This window comes from Tauraco erythrolophus, chromosome 4, assembly GCF_009769465.1.
Source record: "Tauraco erythrolophus isolate bTauEry1 chromosome 4, bTauEry1.pri, whole genome shotgun sequence".
Classification (NCBI taxonomy): domain Eukaryota; kingdom Metazoa; phylum Chordata; class Aves; order Musophagiformes; family Musophagidae; genus Tauraco; species Tauraco erythrolophus.
Genome location: NC_141468.1, coordinates 1,531,111 through 1,552,210, shown reverse-complemented (window position 1 = coordinate 1,552,210; position 21,100 = coordinate 1,531,111). Strand labels below are relative to the sequence as shown.

The window sequence follows — 21,100 nt, the reverse complement described above, 5'->3', positions numbered from 1 at the left end:
GGAGAAGAATCTTCTCCACAGATGGAGAAACAAGACAGGGGAAGACTGGCAAAAAGCAGGCCTTTGCAGGCACGTTTGGAAGAGTCTCAAGATGCCACGAGCCCTGCTTCTCCCCCTCCCGTGAGCTATCAGCCCCCTCCTGCAGCCCCCCAAATTATTTCTGTAAGCACGCTGCAGGCGGAGGTGAGGAGGCTCCAACGCTGCTGTGAAGGATGTTAAACTCAAGGATTGTCACGGCAAATTCTGCTCCAGGGACGCCGGGGAGGGAATTTCTCCCTCGAACGGAGCTCGGCATGGTTCTACACCCACCCAGGAGCACGGGGGTCTGCATCGGACCGTGACATGAGCACCACGGCTCGGGCAGAGCAAAACCCAGCGCTCAGTTACAGGCCTGTCTGGTTTTCACCATCCGCTATCGCCAAAACTGCGGAATCCCGTTGGTGTTTTACCTCTTGACATGACATACTGGCAGGGCCGTGCCATGTTTCTACGCAAAACCAAATGTGTAATTCCGGATGGATACAAATAAGCTACAGTAGCTCTTACCTTTGTGTGTATTCCAGGCTGTTAGAGACTTACTGGAAAATTAAATATTAAGCCGTTTCGCTATACACTTCAAAGAGCAGGATTTATTTTTTTTTAAAGCTCACTGGTGGTGAGAAGTACCGAGCAAGGCTGTCGGGAATAAGAAGTACTTCTTTTCCAGTCTGATCCAAAGACCCTTGATGTCACTGCAAGGCTGACATCTCTGTATTGATTTCAGCAGGCTTCGGGATCAGGCTTGGGCCACAAAAAGCACGTAAGAGGTTGGTGCAGCTTGAAGATTCCCTGCACTCGTGGTCTGCAGCTCAAACCTGATGAAGGAAGAGTCACCAAGGGCTCCCTTACGCTGCACTACACTCAGCCTCCCTCAGGGGCTATCGAGAGGTGGCCACTTGAAGCAACTCAAGAGATTAGCGGACAGCAGGTCCATTAAGGGCTGTAAAATCCAATGATCCAGGTGTTATCACCTCCTTCACAATGTTCACTGTATGGAAACATCCCAGCAAGAGCTAGGCAGGCTCCAGGGGGTTCAAGCCATGCGGGTGCCCAGAGGTCACTGAGCAGTAGCCCATGGGGCACCTTCCGTGGATGGTGATACTTCAGGGAGCTGTGGCCTCGGCTGCACAAGAAGAGGTGAAGTTCACCCCTGAAATTTGAAAGTGAAAGAACAGCCACAAATTTAAAATCATGAGGTCAGTATAGGAGTGATAGCCTAGACCCACAACGTCCATTATCTTCTGAAGATAATCCTATTTAAAACGTGCTTTTCATGTCCACTATCTTTTTGAGATAATCCTATTTAAAATATATTTTCTCCTAAAAGTACTTCCCAAGTGTCAAGCTTGGTTTCTCCTCTGAATCCGTGGGCAAAAATTCTGTCATTTTGAACAGGTGTTGGCCTAAATTTGAACAGTCATTAAGTGATAACTAACGTACCATGCTGAAATGAAACGGGCTCCTCACATCCCATTACGCCTCACGTGCCGACGTTCGTTTCCTGGAAAACCTGGATGACATCTGGCTTCCTCGCGAGCTGCTGTGCCAGCGTGCCCGCGCTGTCCGGCGCATCCCGCAGCCCAGCGTGCAGCAGGATCCGTGCGGCGTCCGCCTGCTGCCCGGCGCAGGCGGCGTGCAGGGCTGTGGAGGAGACAAAATGTCAGGACAGAGGCTGAGATGGCGCCGGGGTTCGGCCTCAGCCCGCTTCGGATGCAAACATGGGATTGCCAGAGAAGGAAACCCAGTCAGCAGAGGGAATGCATCGAGGATGAAAAATGATTTTTGCCAGTTGCAGCACTCAGCGAAGCAGCAGTGGGATGGCACAGCAGGGCTCAGCTGCCATGGCCGTGCATATCTACAGCAGCGATGGGATGACTAAACCAGCCCAAGCATGGGACACATCTTCTTCCACAGCCACCCATGCTGGTAGAAAAGCTACCAGCCCAGCTCACCCCAGCTATTACCCCCATCTTCCCCTCACAGGTTACTAGTCCCTCCAATCCATCGAGTGGTACCAACCTGGCTGAGCCAAGGCTAACCAGGTTTGCAAACATACTGGGAGTATTTATGCCAACTTGGTTCGTTTTGACTGAGTCATGGGTAGAAGGTGCCCATAGCAGGAAGGGGAGGCTGTGGGACAGAGCAGGCGGCCTCCAGGCTTCTTATTGCTCTGTGTTTGGGGTGGATTTAATAGTGATGTGCAAGAAAGGGGCTTGAAACTACTCTGGATGTGACCAGGGTCCTTTATGGGCCTGGGGGCCCAGGGCTGGGGCTCCCTGCCAGCTCACTCCAGGGTCAAGGAGTAGAATCATAGAATCACGGACTGGTTTGGGTTGGAAGGGACCTCAAAGATCATCTAGTTCCAACCCCCCTGCCATGGGCAGGGACACCCTCCACTACACCAGGTTGCCCAAAGCCTCATCCAACCTGGCCTTGAACACTGCCAGGGATCAGGAATGAGAAAATGAGAAAGGTTTCCATGCACCGCGTGCAGCAAAAACCATCCCACAGGAGGAGGCTGACATACTCCAGCCCAAGCCCCAGCTCATCCCACAGACCCCTCTGACAGCTGGCACGCTGAGCCAGCATGGCCCCAGCACAGTTAGGCAGTCCTGTTACACTTGGCTTGTGCAGTAGGATGAGCCAGCCGCCTTCTCCTGGCCTAATCCTGCACAGGGGTGAGTATTTTTTATGCTGAGGGTTGTTGGCTCCTGCTGCAGCCTGATGTTGACCACAGGGTACCCTGGTCACCATGGATAATTCACGCAGGACACTGCAGGAGCAAAGTCTGGGTGAGAAGCTCCCTGGGACGCAGCGGCACTAACGCAGCAAAGGTGCTGGGGAACGGGGGAGCCACGGGTGCAAAGAGCCACCACGAACGTCCCAGGGCTGGACGAGTTCAGCAGAGCTCAAATTTACTCACTGAGTAAATGGGGGCGGAGGGAGGGATGGAGAGATACAAGACTCTTCATGCTCGCCGCTGAAGCGTGCTATTAAGCAAACCTGAAGACTGGGTAAGTTGCCAATTTTGGCAATGGCTGAAACCATTTATATATACTTTTTTTGAGAGAGAGAGGTGCTGATGCAAGAGACGCCTCAGACTCTCACGCTGGGAATGCCAACTCACTGGCATTACTATGGCAACTATATTTACATTGAAGTGCTCTGTTATTATTTGCTCATAAGCCATTCCAGGCAGTTTGCTACGGAATTGAGGCTTAAGAGCTTGTGCAATCATCGTATTTGTCTGCCAGCCCTAACCGCTTCAAATTGGCTAATTTCAACCGAATTTGATAGCGAGGCAGTGGTAGCAAAGACACTAAGCTCCTGAAAGCTTCATGCAAAAGAAGCAGCTGGGTAAAGAGAAATACCAATTAGCATCTCTGTTCTTATCCCCCAAGGGAAAGGCCTCAGTGCAGGCTCAACCACGCCACGAGACATCAGAAAGTCCGGCAGTGAATGAAAGCTGCAAAAAAAAACCAACCCCCAAGCTTCACATGCCACGCTGCTCCAAGAGCCTTTTGCATCTGGCATCTCCTTGCACGCTCTGCTGAGCAGACACAGGAGGCTGGGCTCCTGTTACTGTGTTCTTGCTGTCATCCAGGAGGTGAACAAACAGCTCGGCAGCCTTACCAGAACGGCTCTTCTCATCCTTCGCGTGGACGTCAGCACCGAGGGACAGCAGCGTCCGGATGGTATGCGCGTGTCCTTCCTGCAGTGGCGAGCACAGGCACGTGGGTTATTTATTCAGAACCAGCTCTGCACAGTTCCTCACCTTTGCATTTAGCAGAAATCATAGAATCATAGAATGGTTAGGGCTGGAAGGGACCTTCAAAGGGCATCTAGTCCAACCCCCCTGCAAGGAACAGGGATATCTCCAACTAGATCAGGTTGCTCAGGGCCTCATCCAACCTGGCCTTGAACGTCTCCAGGGATGGAGCATCCACCACCTCTCTGGGCAACCTGTTCCAGTGTTCTACAACTCTCATGGTAAAAAATTTTTTCCTAATATCCAATCTGAATCTACCTCCCTCTATTTTAAAACCATTACCCCTTGTCCTATCACAACAGGCCCTCCTGAACAGCCTCTCCCCATCTTTCTTGTAGGCCCCCTTGAGGTACTGGAAGACCGCTATAAGGTCACCCCGGAGCCTCCTCTTCTCCAGGCTGAACAGCCCCAACTCTTTCAGCCTGTCCTCATAGGAAAGGTGCTCCAGCCCTCTTATCATCTTCGTGGCCCTCCTCTGGACCCTCTCCAACTGGTCCATGTCCTTCTTATGTTGGGGGCTGTTGTCCTTCTTATGTTGGGATATCATAGAATAATCTGGTTGGAAGAGACCCTCAAGATCATCCAGTCCAACCATTCACCCAATATAACAAATAAAATATAAATAACACAGGCCTGTGAAGAAAGGAGGCCACGAGCGATCTGGCCCTAACTGCATACGGCACCTGGAAGCGCACAGATGTGGATCCACTCTGGCACAGTCAAACTTGGGGCTACCAGGAGCTGCTCCAGGCTCCAGAGGATCTTAAAGCAGCTGTAAATCAGCTGTGGCAGCGCAGATCGCCTTCACTACCCAGGGATTGCCCAGGCACAGCAGACACCCTGCTGTTACCCCACGGGAACTGGCCAGAGAGATGCCACTGGGCATCTTCTCCTGCCCTTCCACTGGCAGCCCATGAGGGGAGTCGGAGCTTGGCCCTCGGTCAGCGTGTCCACACGCCTTGCGTGTCCCTGGCAGCAATTTCAACCCAGAGGCCGAAAAGGCAGCAGGAGGCATCCCAGGAGTCTCTCTGCAAACATTTAACACAACGTTTTAAAATAAAAACAGCTCAATTAAGACCAACAGTGCTTAAAATCACGCCACGGTGCCCAGCTGTCTCTGGTGGTGGCACAGCCGAAGACTGGGAGCGGTGCCTTGGCAGGGCAAGTGTGATAGAGGCACAATCCAGTCCAGATCCAGGCAGGTGGATCTGCTTTTAGACAACTGCAGATCCCATGTGATCTTCCTGATCGTGGTCAGCAGATCCACCTCGCACATCCAGGACTGTGAGGTGTGAGGGATTTGGAGGATCGTCTTCCAGCACTGCCAGTGGCTGCGGAGGAGTTAATGCACAAACAATGTCCAACTTACAACTGGGTGACACAACCTAAAGATGTTTCTCAAGAGCAAATTAGCGCCCTAATTTGTGAACCTGTCTTGTCTTTTCCTCCCTGGTCCTTGCCTCCAATCAAGTAACTCAAATAAATTGCTTCCAAGCCCAGCTGGTCACGGAGCTGCCGGATCCCTGACTTACGTGTCACAATCAGCAGCTGGTTGGTTGTTGAAAAGACTAAACACCAGCAAAAAGCCATGTGTTCCCCCACACTGCAAATCCACTCCAAGCACCTCGGGGATCTAGAGTTGCTCCCACTGAGGTGTGTTTCAGCTCAGAAAGCAGAACCTGTTGCTGGTGCAGACTGTTGCACACCTGCCCGTGGTACCCTTAGGCACTGGCATTTCCTAAAGGATTACTCCAGTGTTTGTAACGCTCTGTGAGAAGACGCAGAACACCGTGCTTACACACCGTCATGACCCACACTGTCATAGAATCACAGAATGGTTTGGGTTGGAAGGGACCTCAAAGATCAGCCAGTCCCAACCCCCCTGCCATGGGCAGGGACACCCTCCACTACACCAGGTTGCCCAAAGCCCCATCCAGCCTGGCCTTGAACACTTCCAGGGATGGGGCAGCCACAACTTCTCTGGGCAACCTGTGCCAGTGCCTCAGCACCCTCAGAGGGAAGAATTTCTTCCTTATCTCTAATCTAAATCTCCCCTCTTTCAGTTTGAATCCATTGCCCCTTGTCCTGTCACTATACACCCTTGGAAAAAGTCCCTCTCCAGCTTTCCTGTAGCCCCTTTAGGTACTGGAAGGTGCTGTAAGATCACCCCGGAACCTTCTCTTCTCCAGGCTGAACAGCCCCAACTCTCCCAGCCTGTCTCCAGAGCAGAGGTGCTCCAGCCCTCGGATCATCTCTGTGGCCTCCTCTGGCCCCGCTCCAGCAACTCCGTGTCCTTCTTGTGTGGGAGACCCCAGAGCTGAACGCAGTATTCCAGTATGTCCTCTATCCTTCCTCTGCCGGTAGCCGATTTTAAACGCCACAGGGGAAAACACAACACAGCCCCCACACCCCTCCTCTCTGCACAAGCTTCTCCATAAATAAATCCTCTCTCCCTAAATAACACGCCTGATGGTGTAATTACTTCTTCAATGCAATGAATTAGTCTTTGTTGCACGGCAGGAGAATGGAGGGCTCTTATTTTTATCCCCACCACTCTTTTCCCTCCATTATCGTGCGACTCAGTAGCATCTTTCCCCCTGCTCAAGGCTCCCATTTCCGCGCTCCGTGCACGCCTCCTCTCCAGGGCAAAGCCAGCAAAGCCAGGAACGGCTTTAGCTGCCACAGCCTTGGCAGCAAACTGAGCTGAAAGCGTAATTTGATTTTCACGTATTTATAAATGCAAAGTAATAAGAAAAGAAGGAAAAAAAAAAAACCACAAAACCACCAGCCAAACAAACGATGCTGTAAATATAAAGTGACACTGAGCCTCGGGAAGGAAGAGAAACCCATCAAATCACTCCCCAGTCAGCCACTCGCCAAGAGAGCTGGGATCTTCTCCAAGGCACACTATATTCCCCAGTAGCCTTGCTGTTAACGTACCCTTGGCAACCAAAAGGGCTTTCAACATGGTTTCTCAGAGCATGAGGAAGGGAAGCCGGGAGAAAGGCCTCCTTTGTGGGAGCCAGCAAATGCCATGGCTGGGTCCTGCTGGAGGAGAATACTGTTGCCAGCACTCCCAGTAAGTGTCATTGATGCTTTTGTAGGAGCGGGGCGCTTGGGATGCTGTTTCATTCCCACTACAAGTCTAGACCAGGCTCTGAGCGCTGCGTGTTAAAGCTCGTGAGGTTTAACATGCGGGGATGTGAGCAGGGAGCTTCTCTTGCCACCAGCTGCCAGCATGCCGCGCACTGCAGGGCGACAGCACTGAGCAGAAGGGAGGCAGCAGGGTCCCAGGAGGGATCCGAGTCAGTGGTGAGAAATTTGGGATCTGCTCTGCGCTCCCAGGGAGCGTTGCAGGACCCACAGCCCACCAGGCCCTGCTTCCCACACAGGTATGAGATAGGAGGAGGAGAAAGCTCAAGCGATTCTCACCGCTTGGAATTCAAAACAGCTCCTGTGCGAAGGACACAGATAAGCTCCCGGGAGTTCCCTCTGCCTTTGCACCTCTCCTTTCTCACATCTGGCCACGGGCAGGCCAGAATCCAGCCTACTGGGACCAACAGTTGCTGTTTCACAGCACATCAGCCAAGTTGCTGTCACAGAGACTGCCCACTGACCTACCGGGACCCAAACCACCAGTGTTTCATCCACGTCTCCTCCACCAAGCACGTGAGAAGACACCAATCAAGAACTGTCCCAGCTCATGAACCTACAACTCCCAATAACTAGCGAGGGGGACTCCCTTCAGGTATTGCACTTTGGTCCAAAGGCAGCAGACTGGAAGAGTAATGCTCATCAGAGGTGTGGGGTCAAGCCCTACCCAGAGCACAGCCAACTGGATGAGTGGCAAAAGAGTTGAGCCCCATCACCGCCCAGCTCTGCCTCTGCACAGCCATGTGGCAGGCAGGAGGGTTTACTAACCTGCAGCAGAGTCGGTGGCATGGGCAGGAGGGTGGTGAAGAGAGCAACTCAGATACCCACCACCTCTGCAGGACACACTTAATGAGGGTCTAAAACCATTAAACAGAGTATGGGACTGGTCAGGACCAGATAGACAGTGACAGAGGATAAGCTAGGAATGTGAACGCCCAAACTAGCCTATTTTAGGTGCCTGCCTGTAGCACACCAACTGGCAGAGACTTTGTAGAAGGAGCCTGGGAACAGGGACAAACCTTGGCTGCATAGTGTAGTGCTGTGAGCTGGAGGGTCGTCGCTCTCTCGTTGACGTCAACTCCCAGTTCAGAGACAAGGAACTGGATGGCTTCATCCTGCGCCGTGACAGCTGCCCGATGTAGAGGCTGAGCGCCCAGCGCGTCCACGGCTGTAGGACAAGCCTGGAATAGGGGAGGAGGGAAAGGGAAAGCAATGAACAGCCTGGCCAAAGCTCCAAGGACAACCATCAGCCAAAGCAGAATTGTGTCTGCCTGCCACAGCCACGGTGATGGCAATGAGGGACGTCACCAGCAGGACCGCTGCAGTTGGTAGCACTATGATTTGCAGACCAGAGCCAGCTCTCTGCTGAGCTTGTTAAGAGACAAGCAAAACTAGCACCAAAAAAAGAACAAAGCCCCCCTCTCTCATCTGCTGGAGCACATATGATGGGTTTCAACTCTTTAAACCAGCAAGAAACAACCCATCTCCAACCTTTGTGCTGGTGGAGAAGAATTTGGAGACAAGTAGGAGGGAGATGGGTGGATGACCTCTCTTCTTTGAGCCTCTGAACGTGAACCACAAAGACATAAGATCAAGAAGAGCAATGGCAGTGATACACAGTACACTCGTCTTGAAGGATAAAATCCAGCCTCTTGAAGTCCAGTGGGCCTGAATCGTGGTTTTATAAAACCTAGAAGGTAGCAACACCGCCATTAGCGTTTCCAGTGCTCCTTCATAGCAGTAAGCCAGGGCACCACAACAAGGAAATTAAATCAACTATGCCACCTTCATCGCCTGAAATGTGAGACTAAAAACACAAACAAACCTCACAAATGTTTTATAAGGGCCAGCTGAGCGAAGACAAGCACATGAACATCTCCTGAAGCCAACAAGCATCTACTCGATCAAACACAACCCGGGCATCAAACTGCCTCTGCTGGGTGAGGCTATGTGTTACAGCTGAGTAAATCCAAAGCTTGTGATCTCGAAAAGTGTGGTACCACATTACCTGGCCCACTCCGTGCCACGCTGAGGGCTCAGCTGGCCAATTCAACCTGCCAACGTGGCACAAACAGACTCTCTGGTTTTGCCATGCTACATTTCTGCCAGGCCAGTGAGCTGCACTAGTTTGGCACGGTGTCCGATGAACACCAAAGCTGGTGGAGGGGAAAGGCAAAGGGAGGGCAAAGGAGGTGAGAATGGAGGCACGTCCCCACCTCGGTGAGAATCAGCCGTTAGGTGGGCTCCAGCCATCTCACATCATTCAGCAGTCAATAAATAAGGCAGTGATCTGGTTCCTACTACGCACGTTTGGCTCTAACGACATCCCTGTTACGCCTCGTATGTTGGTGGAAATCAAGAGATTATTGGGAGACAACACAGGAGCAGCAGCTGTCTAAGTGAGGGAGGCCAGAGATGAGCTGCTGCCAGCACAGCCAGACGCCTCCATGTCATCCCCCCTCAGCGCTGCCATGAGAGCCTCCATGCTGAGCCCCGGCACTCCGGAGCACCAGTCATGGCTTTGACACAGCCCCCAGTGCGGTGCTGGGCAAGTCCTGTCCCCTCCTGCCACTGCCTTGTCTCTTCATCCCCCTTCACCAGCCTGGGGACATATCCCTGCCCCAGGGGGAGATCTTCCCCATGAGCCCAATCCTGGTGGCCTCACTCGGCAAAATCTTGCTCATCTCCAGGAGGAATTTGCTTTCTTTCACAAATCCCTTCTTTACAGTTTGGGAATGTGCTGCTTTACAGTTTGGCTACGGTGAACACGTGGATTGCTTGCCCTGGCAGTTCTAGGTCAGGCCCTGGAGGAAGGAGGTGATGTTTTTGGCACCTACCTGGTGTTTTTCCAGGAGCAGCCGGGCAATGTTGACATGCCCGTTCTGGATAGCGTCCATAAAGGGAGTGACTCCACATTTGTCTCTGCTGTCAGGTTCATACTGGCACCTGGGAGGGAAGCCAAAAGCCAGGACAGAGCTGTTGGCAGCTCCAAAATCCTTACTGCACCAGTTGCTTTGTACTTGTGGGCAGGAGACTATCAGTGGATGAGACTGGAAAAGGCAGCTACAAAGCCTCCCTGTAGACCACGCATAAACTTGTCTCGGTGCTTTGTGGCCTGGGGTACGGTGTGCTGCAGTTTTTTGGGTCAGGGATCTGGTACTCAGCCAGTGCAACTTGCTCGGGCTGCAGGAAAGCCACAGCTTTCCTGTTTCCCTTGCCCTCCAAACAGAGGATCTCTGAAGGGGCAAGGTGTGCACTGGCAGAGAGGAAAACCATACCCTCATGTAACACCACCACACACAAAACCAAAGCGCACAGGTCTCGCTCAGGTTAAAGCTCCACTGAAACGAGAGAAGACCAAATTAAAATTGAAAGCCTGGCTGCAATCACAGGGCTATGTTTATGCTGGGCCAAGCATGGACAGGAATCAACAAGGCTGGGACGAGTCAGCTAACAGGAGCTGTGGCTAGAAGCCACTGTGATGCCCGGGGAAAGCTGCTTCAGCTCTGGCAGCGGGCAGTGCTGGTTAGGAAGGTAACAGGGTCAGCATAACCGGGCACTGGCTGATTTAAAGCCACTTCACAGTAGTCTCCCGGGAGTTGCAGCCTGAAAATCATAGAATCATGGAATGGTTTGGGTTGGAAGGGACCTCAAAGATCAGCCAGTTCCAACCTCTGCAGGGACACCCTCCACTACACCAGGTTGCTCAAAGTCTCATCCAACCTGGCCTTGAACACTTCCAGGGATGGGGCAGCCACAACTTCTCTGGGCAACCTGTTCCAGTACCTCACCACCCTCAGAGTGAAAAATTTCTCCCTTAGATCTAATCTAAACCTCCCCTCTTTCAGTTTAAAGCCATTGCCCCTTGTCCTATCACTCCATGCCCTTGTAGAAAGTCCCTCTCCAGCTTTCCTGTAGCCCCTTTAGGTACTGGAAGGCTGCCTGGAGGCTGAGTCCAGCCTGGAGGAGCTGCACTCAGAAGAGAGCTCCCAGAAAACTGGTTTGTTGTTATCGTACGGCCTCAGATACATCGGAGGCAACGGGAATGAATCAGCACAGAAAAAGAGCCGAGTTATATAACCGGGGCTTATGTCATGGCGAAGGCAGAGCCCATCCGGAGAGCATCCGTGTCTCCAAGGACCCTAACCAGCCGTGAAAAACCTGGAGGAAACGGAGACAGCCCCGGGATGGCATGCAGGGCAGCTGGGCTTCCCGAACGGATAAACGCCCTTTGTACTCGGGCGGCTGGAGTGAGCCTGGGGGTGGATGGGAGGCGGGGGAGAGCGGGGAGGCAGACAGTGGAGGGAGGAAGCCTGCTTACCGCTCCAGGAGCAGCTCCACAACGTCAAAACAGCCGTGCATGGCTGCGAGAGAGAGAGAGAGCGCAGGGTTAACATGTTTTCATGCCACCGTGAAATACAGTCAGGTTTCTGGCTCTTTTGGCTTACTCATGACGCAGGAAGGGGTTCCAAAATGCTTTAAATTCAAAGCTTTTGGTGTTTTTTTTTGTTATTAAAACATTGTCTCCAGATCTCAAGCCTTTTCTTCCCCTGATTCTACAGGAAAACCCCAACAAAACAGGGAAAAGGAATGCTTACAGCACAGTTCATGTCCACCTGCAAAGTGCACGCACGAGACCGTACACGCAATTAAGCAGACGCAAAGATCTTTTCTTGCAAGTATTTGTTAATCCCTGAAGTGAAATCGGTGAGAAGCAAAATGAACACAAAGCAGGGAGCTGGTGAAGAGCTGGATGGCATTTCCACCCCTCCTCAGCCACTCAAGACTCCCCCATCACTCCCATCTCATCATCTTAATGAAGCATCCTCACCCAGACAGCATCTCAGAGGAAAAACAACAACAGTGAGGGAGGATTTGAACATCATGTGCTGAAATCGTCCCTCTCTCTTCTTTATTTTTTAAAAAAAATAAACTCACATCACATTACAGCAAGGTAAGGGCAGCCTTCATCTGGCTTTTTTTTTCTTTTTTGGCAGGTCATTTTGCAAAACAAATGAAATACAATGAACAAAAAAAGAATAATTTTCAAATCAATCCTGGAGCTGCTACATCAGGCTATTTACTGGGCGTGATGCAAGAAGGGCCTCTGGCAAACGTGTGCCACCAGCACTAACCTTCAGAGGCAGCTGCACAATAGATGCTCTTGGAAAGCCCACCGAGGGGTTCCTGTCCTCCCAGATCTTGGCCCTTCACTCCTGCTCCCTGCCTGTTTATCACTCCTTCACCTGAGCTCGTGTAAACACAGGCAGAGCCACACCGTGGAAAGGATTTTTGAAACGGAAGCTTTAAAAAACCCCAAGCTACGTGGAGAAAAAACACCACAAGCAACATGATTGCATCGTTTAACAGCAACAGAGATGCAAGAAAGCTGCAGCGCTCAGATCCACTGTTGCACTCTGCTTCCTCTAATTGCATTCCCCTGCTCTCTGGCCTCAGGCTACGGATATATGAAGCAGCAAAGCTTGAGGAATCAACCCGAAAAAAAAATGCACAGGGGGAGAAAATTACCCATCATCTACCCAGGGATAACTGTGCCAGGAAGCCAGCTGCACTGGTCACGGGTTAATGTGCTCACATCCACACCTTTGGGATGGAAACTCATTCAGATGGCCGTTCATCCTGACGTGATTTCCCCTGGCAGCTCCAGCAGCGTCTCCAGCCCCTCACCTCAGGAGCTGTGTCTGTGTAACTGGGCTACACGGTGCTGTAGGTGGGGATGCTGGCACCAGCACCCCCCAAGCAGCAGCCTCCAGCATCATCCTGGGTTAAAATTATGCTGGGGACAAAGCTGGTTTAAGCAGCTCCAGCCCTTCCTGCTGCCCAGTCACTCCTGCACCGGCTGCTGCTCCAGCAGCGTGTGGTCCAGGTTCTAACCTGGATCAGTAAAATGACCAAAAACCAACCCCAATCCCAGGCTGATGGCTTTGCCACTGGGAAAGTCAAATGTGGGAGGCCACAGAGAGGTGGAGACACCTCTATAAAGCAGTGAGAACTGAGTGCTGGATCCTACCATCACTGTCTGTACCCCCGTATCACAAGTGCTATAAGGCAGGGAGCAGACTTGAAGCTCAAGGTCAAAAGCACCCCTTTTCCTCAGGACAGTCCTTACCGTGCTCCTGACCCTGTCCCCAGATCCTCAACCGTCCACCTGAGAACCCAACCCAACACCCACCTCTCTGCAGGGAGAGGGCTGAGAGGGGCCGTGAGCCCAGGCATGGAAACACAAGGCCTGGGACTGAGCAGGGACAGGATAACGCACAAATAAATGAGGATTAGAATGACAGAATCATAGAACAGTTTGGGTTGGAAGGGACCTCAAAGACCATCCAGTTCCAACCCCCCTGCCATTGGCAGGGACACCCTCCACTACACCAGGTTGCTCAAAGCCCCATCCAACCTGGCCTGGAACACTTCCAGGGATGGAGCAGCCACAGCTTCTCTGGGCAACCTGTGCCAGTGCCTCACGACCATCAGAGGGAAGAATTTCTTCCTTAGATCCAATCTAAATCTCCCCTCTTTCAGTTTAAAGCCATTGCCCTTTGTCCTATCACTACACGCCCTTGTCAAAAGCCCCTCTCCAGCCTTTCCCTGTAGGCCCCCTTCAAGTACTGGAAGGCTGCAATAAGATCACCCCGGAGCCTTCTCTTCTCCAGGCTGAACAGCCCCAACTCTCTCAGCCTGTCTCCATAGCAGAGGTGCTCCAGCCCTCGGACCATCTTCGTGGCCTCCTCTGGACCCGCTCCAGCAGCTCCATGTCCTTCTTGTGTTGGGGACTCCAGAGCTGAACGCAGCACTGCAGGGGGGTCTCAGGAGAGCAGAGCAGAGGGGCAGAATCCCCTCCCTCGCCCTGCTGCCCACGCTGCTCTGGATTACACATTCCTCATTCAGGCAACCTGCCCCTCGCCACCTGGCCTGGAACATCCAACAACTCATCAGCTGTTTTTCATGCCCAGGTCAAGCACAAGGACTAAGGCGCAGCCAGCGCCCCTGGGCTGAGACTGTCGCTGCTGATGAGCACAGTGCAGTGAACAGGCGGCTGCTGGGGCCAGAGAAGTAACGGGAACGACAGTCAAGGAGCAACATGCTCAACAGATTAATTACAGCACAGCAGGGGTCTCCTCACGACACCTCGGGTCTTTCCAGAGAGTCAATCCCTATTAAATTCTTTGGGAAATGAGGTTAGGTAGCTGCAGCTTTGAGTGGTGGCTCCCCATGCTCATCTCTCCTGCGGAGACACGGGTGAGCTCTGGGATGCACAGGGATAGGGCGTGTTGCAGATTCAGGTCAGACATGGCCCTCCAGCCCCAAGCCTGCCCCACAGTGTCACCCTGACTTGCTGTCACAATTTCTTCCTTAGATCTAACGGAAATCTCCCCTCTTCCAGTTTAAAGCCATTGCCCCGTGTCCTGTCACTACACACCCTTGGAAAAAGCCCCTCTCCAGCTTTCCTGTAGCCCCTTTAGGTACTGGCAGGCTGCAATAAGATCACCCCGGAGCCTTCTCTTCTCCAGGCTGAACAGCCCCAAATCCCTCAGCCTGTTTTCATAGGAGCAGTGCTAACCCACCAAGGACTGGGACAAAAACGAATCATTTCGGTATTCTCTTACAAAAAACTGATGATGAGATGATGAACCAAACTGGTAAAAACATTCATCAACAGGCAGATCCCAAAAGGCGCCTCCCAGCAGTTCCGGTGGGTTTATAACTTTTAAAATGCCAGGATGTGGTTGGAGCTTTGCAGATTTTCCAAATGTGATTGATTCACAGCTTTATACTGTACTTTATACTTTTATACTGTACTTTATACTATACTTTCGCAAGGGAAAGAGTATTGCAACGTGTCCTGTGCACTCCCGGCTGTGGGAGGTCGGACATATCTGCCAGAGGGAGGCAGACATGGAGATGAACACCCTAGTCCAAGGAGGTCAGAGTCAGCGGGGGATCACAAGTGCTCCACGACTCCCAAGAGAACATGACACCACAAAAACACGCTTTAAGCACAGGGAAAATCCAAGCTAATGGGAACTGACGACCCTCCAGTCTCACAAGCTGCGTCTTCAGCATATCATTAAGAAATATTAAGCCTAATTCTTGCTGTTTATTTATCAGAAAGCAACTAGAATGAGTGTCTGTCCTGAGGTGAAACCCTGCAAAGTTGCAGCAGAGCACTGTGAGCAAACTGAAGTCCAGAGAGGTGAGCTCCCACTAGTGCCCACCACCAGCCTCATTTCATTTCATTTCATTTCATTTCATTTCATTTCATTTCATTTCAATAACTTCCTATTTAACTGTTTCCCTGTGCTTTTGTATCAAGATAGGTCACGTTTTGCTTCTCCAAACTAAAAGTGAGCTGAAACAACAGCCTCTTTCTGTTCTCCACCACTGCCACAGCCCACTCTTCTCTTCCAACCCATCTGGTGGCAACAGGACCCTCTTTACCTGCTGTGTGCAGAGGTGTTCTTTTTATTGTGCTCTCTGTGGCCCAGCTGCCTGGGGACACGGCCAGCAGGTACTGGATGACCTGGGGATGGCCCTCCCGGCTCGCGATGTGGAAGCAATTCCAGCCATCCTTGTTCTTCAGCAGCGGGTTGGCTCCATGCTCCACCAGAGCTTTGATCACCTCCAGGTTTTGCCTGGTGCAGGCCATCATTAGAGGAGTCCTAAAAGAAAGATGAGACCATATAATAACCAGAGAGACAGTGTCACAGGAGCCTGACGGCTTTTCTTCTAACGTCTGAGCTTGAAGCATGATTTCAAGTTGTCAGTAGCACCAAGTGGCCCGTCTGGCAAAACACAGCAGCTCAGTGCCAGAGCTGGTGAGCTAGCCAGAGGGAAAACTGACGTATTAAAATCACTCTGGGGTGGCAGGAAAATCTGCTGGCTGAAGGCAAAGACCTTCTGCAAGGCCAGGGTGAAATTTATCATCTCCCTTGCATTCAGTGACTGACTCACCACGCATTGCATACCCACCCGTGAGATTTCACAGCACTGCTTTTTCGTGCAGGTAATACGGGGTCTGGACTTTTGGGGACTGTTGAAAAAAAAGCTGCTGACATCAGTTTCTTACCCCAGCCAGTCACCCAGACAGGCAGCAAACCACAGACAATTCCACATCTCCTGGCAGGAGGGCATCAGCCTACCAGCACATGCCAATCCGGAACATTTCTGATGCAGAGCAGCTGGCCGGAGAGGGAAGCTTTTCACATTTTTGTCCTGTTTCATATGCCTGGGAATGGCCTTTGATATTTCAAAACATTTTTACAAGTTCCCCAGGGGAACAGCATCTTCTCCATCTCATAATTTCCAAGCTGTGCCTTGCACGGATTGCATGTGAGCTCCTGGGAAGCCGGTGGCTGCGTGTGACAAACACGGCCGACAGCCCGTCTCGCCCTGCTTTCCACGCCATATCCAGCAACAACCACATTTTCACAACTATTTTCACTGAGCTTCTCCTCCTCGGTGACCTGCTATCTCCTTGCCCATCCTTCCCCACTGAGGACCGGTGAGGGTGCTGGATGCGCAGCCTCCTTTGCAGGAGCAAGCCCAGAGCCATCAGGAGGTGGGCATTGGCTGAGGGTTTGCTCGCAAGGCAAAGCACGGGTAACTTGAGATGGTGAACCCACGGGCACCTCCCATGTTGGGTTTTACTTCAGTGACTAATTTCAATAACCTCACCAGCATCCACCCGTTTTCCTCAACTACCACATTATATAACAATAATTATTAACTGTTACAAGCAGGAGCTGCATTCTCCATTCTATCTTTGTAAACCTCACCCAACCATCGAAAGCTGGGCGCACATGAACTGGACAGAAACCCCTGAGCTTCCACAGAAAAGAGGGACACTTCTCCACCACGGAGAGGGCTTATCTCCTTTTCACCAACCCACACACATCAGCTGGGAGACAAAAAAAAAATCCCCTCCGTTCCTCATCCAGGAAAAGCTGCGGCACAAAAACTTCCCACTGCACACGGAATAAGGACTCATGGGCCTAGGCTGCAGGGAGAGAGATTCAGCTTGGACTTCAGGAGAAATGCTCCAGTTCTGAGGGCAGATAAGGACAGGAAGAGGGGGCTGAGAAGGCAGATAAAAATCTCCAGCATGGAGATTTTCAGAAGAGATTAGACACACATCTGGGGACGATGTAAGAACCTAATGAAGAACCTCATGAAGTTCAACAAGGCCAAGTGCAAGGTCCTGCACGTGGGTTGGGGCAATCCCAAGCACAAGGACAGGCTGGGCGGAGAATGGATTGAGAGCAGCCCTGAGGAGAAGGACTTGGGAGTGCTGGTGGATGAGAAGCTCAACATGAGCCGGCACCGTGCGCTGGCAGCCCAGAAAGCCAACCGTGTCCTGGGCTGCACCCAGAGCAGCGTGGGCAGCAGGGCGAGGGAGGGGATTCTGCCCCTCTGCTCTGCTCTCCTGAGACCCCCCTGCAGTGCTGCCTTCAGCTCTGGCGTCCCCAACACAAGAAGGACATGGAGCTGCTGGAGCGGGTCCAGAGGAAGCGACGAAGATGACCCGAAGGCTGGAGCACCTCTGCTCTGGAGACAGGCTGGGAGAGTTGGGGCTGTTCAGCCTGGAGAGGAGGAGGCTCCAGGGTGATCTTATTGCAGCCTTCCAGTACTTAAACGGGCCCACAGGAAAGCTGGAGAGGGACTTTTTACAAGGGCGTGGAGTGACAGGACACGGGGCAATGGCTTTAAACTGAAAGAGGGGAGATTTTGATTGGATCTAAGGAAGAAATTTTTCACTGAGAGGGTGGTGAGGCACTGGCACAGGTTGCCCAGAGAAGCTGTGGCTGCCCCATCCCTGGAAGCGTTCAAGGCCAGGTTGGATGAGGCTTTGGGCAACCTGGTGTAGTGGAGGGTGTCCCTGCCCGTGGCAGGGGGGTTGGAACTGGATGATTTTTGAGGTCCCTTCCAACCCAAACCGTTCTGTGATTCTATGATTCTACAATGGGGCAGAGCCGAGCCTGCAGCTCCGTGCTTCCTGCAGCTCCGTTTCCATACGGTGCCTCGGATCAGCGTACATTTTCAATGCAAATGAGACTCTGTCCGAGGGCCGGGACGCGCACTAGCAAGCACATAGCTCCCTGTTTTTAATCCATGGGTGGAAGGGCACTGCAGGCCTGTCAAAGAAAACCAGGCTCGCACAGCACCTGCACACAGCTCAGATCTCTGCCTCTCTCTGCTCCCCCCTGATGTCGGCATGGCGCTGGCACAGCCTCACATGATGAGGATTGCGATGCTGCCTTTGTGCTTGTGTTCCTTCAGCTTCAAAAAGGCATCCCTGGCCTTTCATTCGTGGGCTGGGGGGACTTTGCTTTCTTTTGCAAGGTCCTACACGGAAATCTCCCTCCCCAAGAGAAGTTGACACTCACGAGGCCTGCTGCACATCCACGGATTACAAGACCTCATATTTTATTCCCGATTCCGTCACCATTTGCTTACATGTTTCCCTCGTGGCGGGCAAACAAAAGCCCTGGAGAAACCACTTGTTTCTGGGGTTGTTGAGGCTGTTGCTATTGCATCACCAGCAAATCCGACCTAAGAGGCTCTGTTTGCTGGAGGGAAACAGGAGGAAAACTGACTTTTTATCTCCTTATTTCAGTTTCTGAGGACCAGGACACAAAAATGTCGATCAGTACCACCAATTCCCACCAAACAGGGGAGCAGGGAAGAACAAATAGCTGCAGATGAAAGCTTTTAAATTGGAGCTGCTAACGAAGCAGAAATTTACAACTTCTACGATAAACGGGGAAATCAGTGACTGGGCTGGAATTTAGCCCAGAAAGCTGACCGCGTCCCTGGGCTGCATCCAAAGCAGCACAGGCAGCAGGGCGAGGGAGGGGATTCTGCCCCTCTGCTCGGCTCTCCTGAGACCCCACCTGGCATACTGTGTTCAGCTCTGGGGTTCCCAACACAAGAAGGACACAGAGCTGCTGGAGCAGGTCCAGAGGAGGCCACAAAAATTACCCGAGGGCTGGAGCCCCTCTGCTCTGGAGACAGGCTGAGAGAGTTGGGGCTGTTCAGCCCGGAGAAGAGAAGGCTCCAGGGAGACCTTCCAGCACCTTCCAGTACTTCAAGAGGGCTTATAAGAAAGATGGGGACAGGTTTTTTTTCAGCAGGGCCTGTAGCGAGAGGACACAGGATAATGGTTTTAAACTAAAAGAGGGAAGATTTAGACTAGATATAAGGAAGAAATTTTTTATGATGAGGGTGGTGAAACACTGGCACAGATTGTCCAGAGAAGTGGTTAATGTCCCACCCCTGGAAACATTCAAGTTCACACTGGATGGGGCTCTGAGCGACCTGATCCAGTCGAAGACGTCCCTGCCCATGGCATGGGGGGTTGGACTAGATAACCTTGAAAGGTCTTTTCCAACCCAAACCATTCTGTGATTCCATGATTCTAAATTACAGGTCCTGTAGTCGCATTCCCATCTTCTGAATCCAAACCCCTTCCAGATATCGCTCTGCCCCACAGCAAAGCACACCAGCGACCTACCAGTCTGCCTTTTTCAAGCAGTCTACGCTCACTCCTCTCTCCAGGAGGTAGGAGACACACTCCTGGTGGCCCATGGAGGCTGCTTCGTGGAGGGGTCTTTTGTAGTCGCTATTGGACACCTCGACATCCATCCCCAGCACCTCTACGAGGTAGGCGAGGACGTCCCGGTGCCCGTGTCGGGCAGCATGGTGCAGCAGCGTGTCCCCCAGGCGCCCGTATCGCTGGCTCTGCACCGCCGAGCCCAGCGCGTCGTCCGGCCGCAGCTCATCCCGGAGGAGGTCCAGCCGTCCCTCCTGCACCAGCCGGAAGAGCTGCCTCAGGCTCTCCACCTCCGCCATGGCTAGAGATCTGGAAGAAAGAGGCAAAAAAAAACAGGATTGTTGTTTCAAACTGCATGAATATAATGGCTGCTCTCTGGGTCGAGATAAACAGAAACTATGTTTTCCCTCAGGAAATCAGAACCCGGCCTCCACCTCTAGAAAAACAGAAAATTCCTTTTCCTTCAGCAAATCTACAAACTGGCCTCTCCCTCAGGAGAACCAGAAATGCCATTTTCCCCCAAGGAAAAACAGAAACCAGCCTCTCCCTCAGCAAAACTAAAAATTTCCCTTTCCTCCCAGGAGAACCTGAATCCAGTTGCTCTCTCAGGAAACCCAGAAATTTACCTTTCCCTCGGGAAAACCTGAAATGTCCTTTTTTCCTCTAGAAAACCAGGAATTTCTTTTCTCTCTAGAAAACCAGGAATTTATTTTCCCCTCAGGAACACCAGGAATTCCCTTTTCCCTCAGGAAAAAACAGGAATTCCTGTTTCCATCAGGAACATCAGGAGTTTCTTTTTCCCTTAGGAAAAACATGAATTCCCGTTTCCGTCAGGAACACCAGGAATTTCTTTTTCTCTCAGGAAAAACAGGAATTCCCGTTTCCGTCAGGAACACCAGGAATTTCTTTTTCTCTCAGGAAAAGCAGGAATTCCCTTTCCCCTCAGGAACACCAGGAATTTCTTTTTGCCTTAGGAAAACCATGAATTCCCTTTCCCCTCAGGAACACCAGGCCTTCCCTTTCCCCTCAGGAACACCAAGCCTTCCCTTTCCCCTCAGGAACACCAGGAATTTCTTTTTGCCTCAGGAAAAGCAGGAACTCCCTTTCCCCTCAGGAACACCAGGGATTCCCTTTCCCCTCAGGAACACCAGGGATTCCCTTTCCCCTCAGGAACACCAGGGACTCCCTTTCCCCTCACGAACCAACTCCCCTCAGGCTGCGGACCCGCCGCTCCCCCCTCCCCTCAGCCCGCGCCGCGCGCGCGCAGCGTTCCCCAGCGGTCAGAACCCACCCGCGCTCCGCCGGGGCTGCGTGACGTCACGCGCGGCAATACGCGACATCACTCCCGGATATCGCGGCGGCGCGATATCCCTCCCGGAGCAGAGGGGGTGTCGCCAAACAAACTCCGGGAATAATTCCCTCCGCCCTCACAGCGTTATCCCCCCTCCCCCCCCCCCCCGGCTTGGGCTCGTCCGGACCCAGAGGAGCTGCGCCATTGGGCAGCGCTGAGTCCCCGCGCGTTCTGATTGGTGGGCGAGGCGGGGGGGAGGGGCTTGGGAATGGCGCCG

At 52.3% G+C, this 21,100-nt stretch overlaps 1 protein-coding gene across 1 annotated transcript; it reads right to left on the bottom strand.

Moving 5' to 3' along the window:
* Nucleotides 1-1,352: 1,352 nt before the first annotated feature.
* Nucleotides 1,353-19,831, bottom strand: ANKRD16 (ankyrin repeat domain 16). Its single transcript, XM_086610438.1, has 7 exons — nt 19,494-19,831; nt 15,422-15,642; nt 11,283-11,325; nt 9,799-9,907; nt 7,981-8,142; nt 3,673-3,751; nt 1,353-1,680 (listed from the first exon to the last, which is right to left on the bottom strand). Exons 1-7 carry the CDS (start codon nt 19,829-19,831, stop codon nt 1,520-1,522), a joined length of 1,113 nt encoding a protein of 370 aa, XP_086466564.1. The 3' UTR covers nt 1,353-1,519.
* Between the last annotated feature and the right edge of the window lie 1,269 nt (nt 19,832-21,100).

Excerpts from the sequence above, each read along its gene's own strand:
- ANKRD16 (XM_086610438.1), bottom strand. The coding sequence starts at position 19,831 with ATGGCGGAGGTGGAGAGCCTGAGGCAGCTCTTCCGGCTGGTGCAGGAG. Across the intron at positions 11,326-15,421 it reads AACACCTCTGCACACAGCAG|CCATGCACGGCTGTTTTGAC; the intron begins GTAAAGAGGGTC and ends TCTCTCTCGCAG. Across the intron at positions 8,143-9,798 it reads TGCTCCTGGAAAAACACCAG|GCTTGTCCTACAGCCGTGGA; the intron begins GTAGGTGCCAAA and ends CCCCTATTCCAG.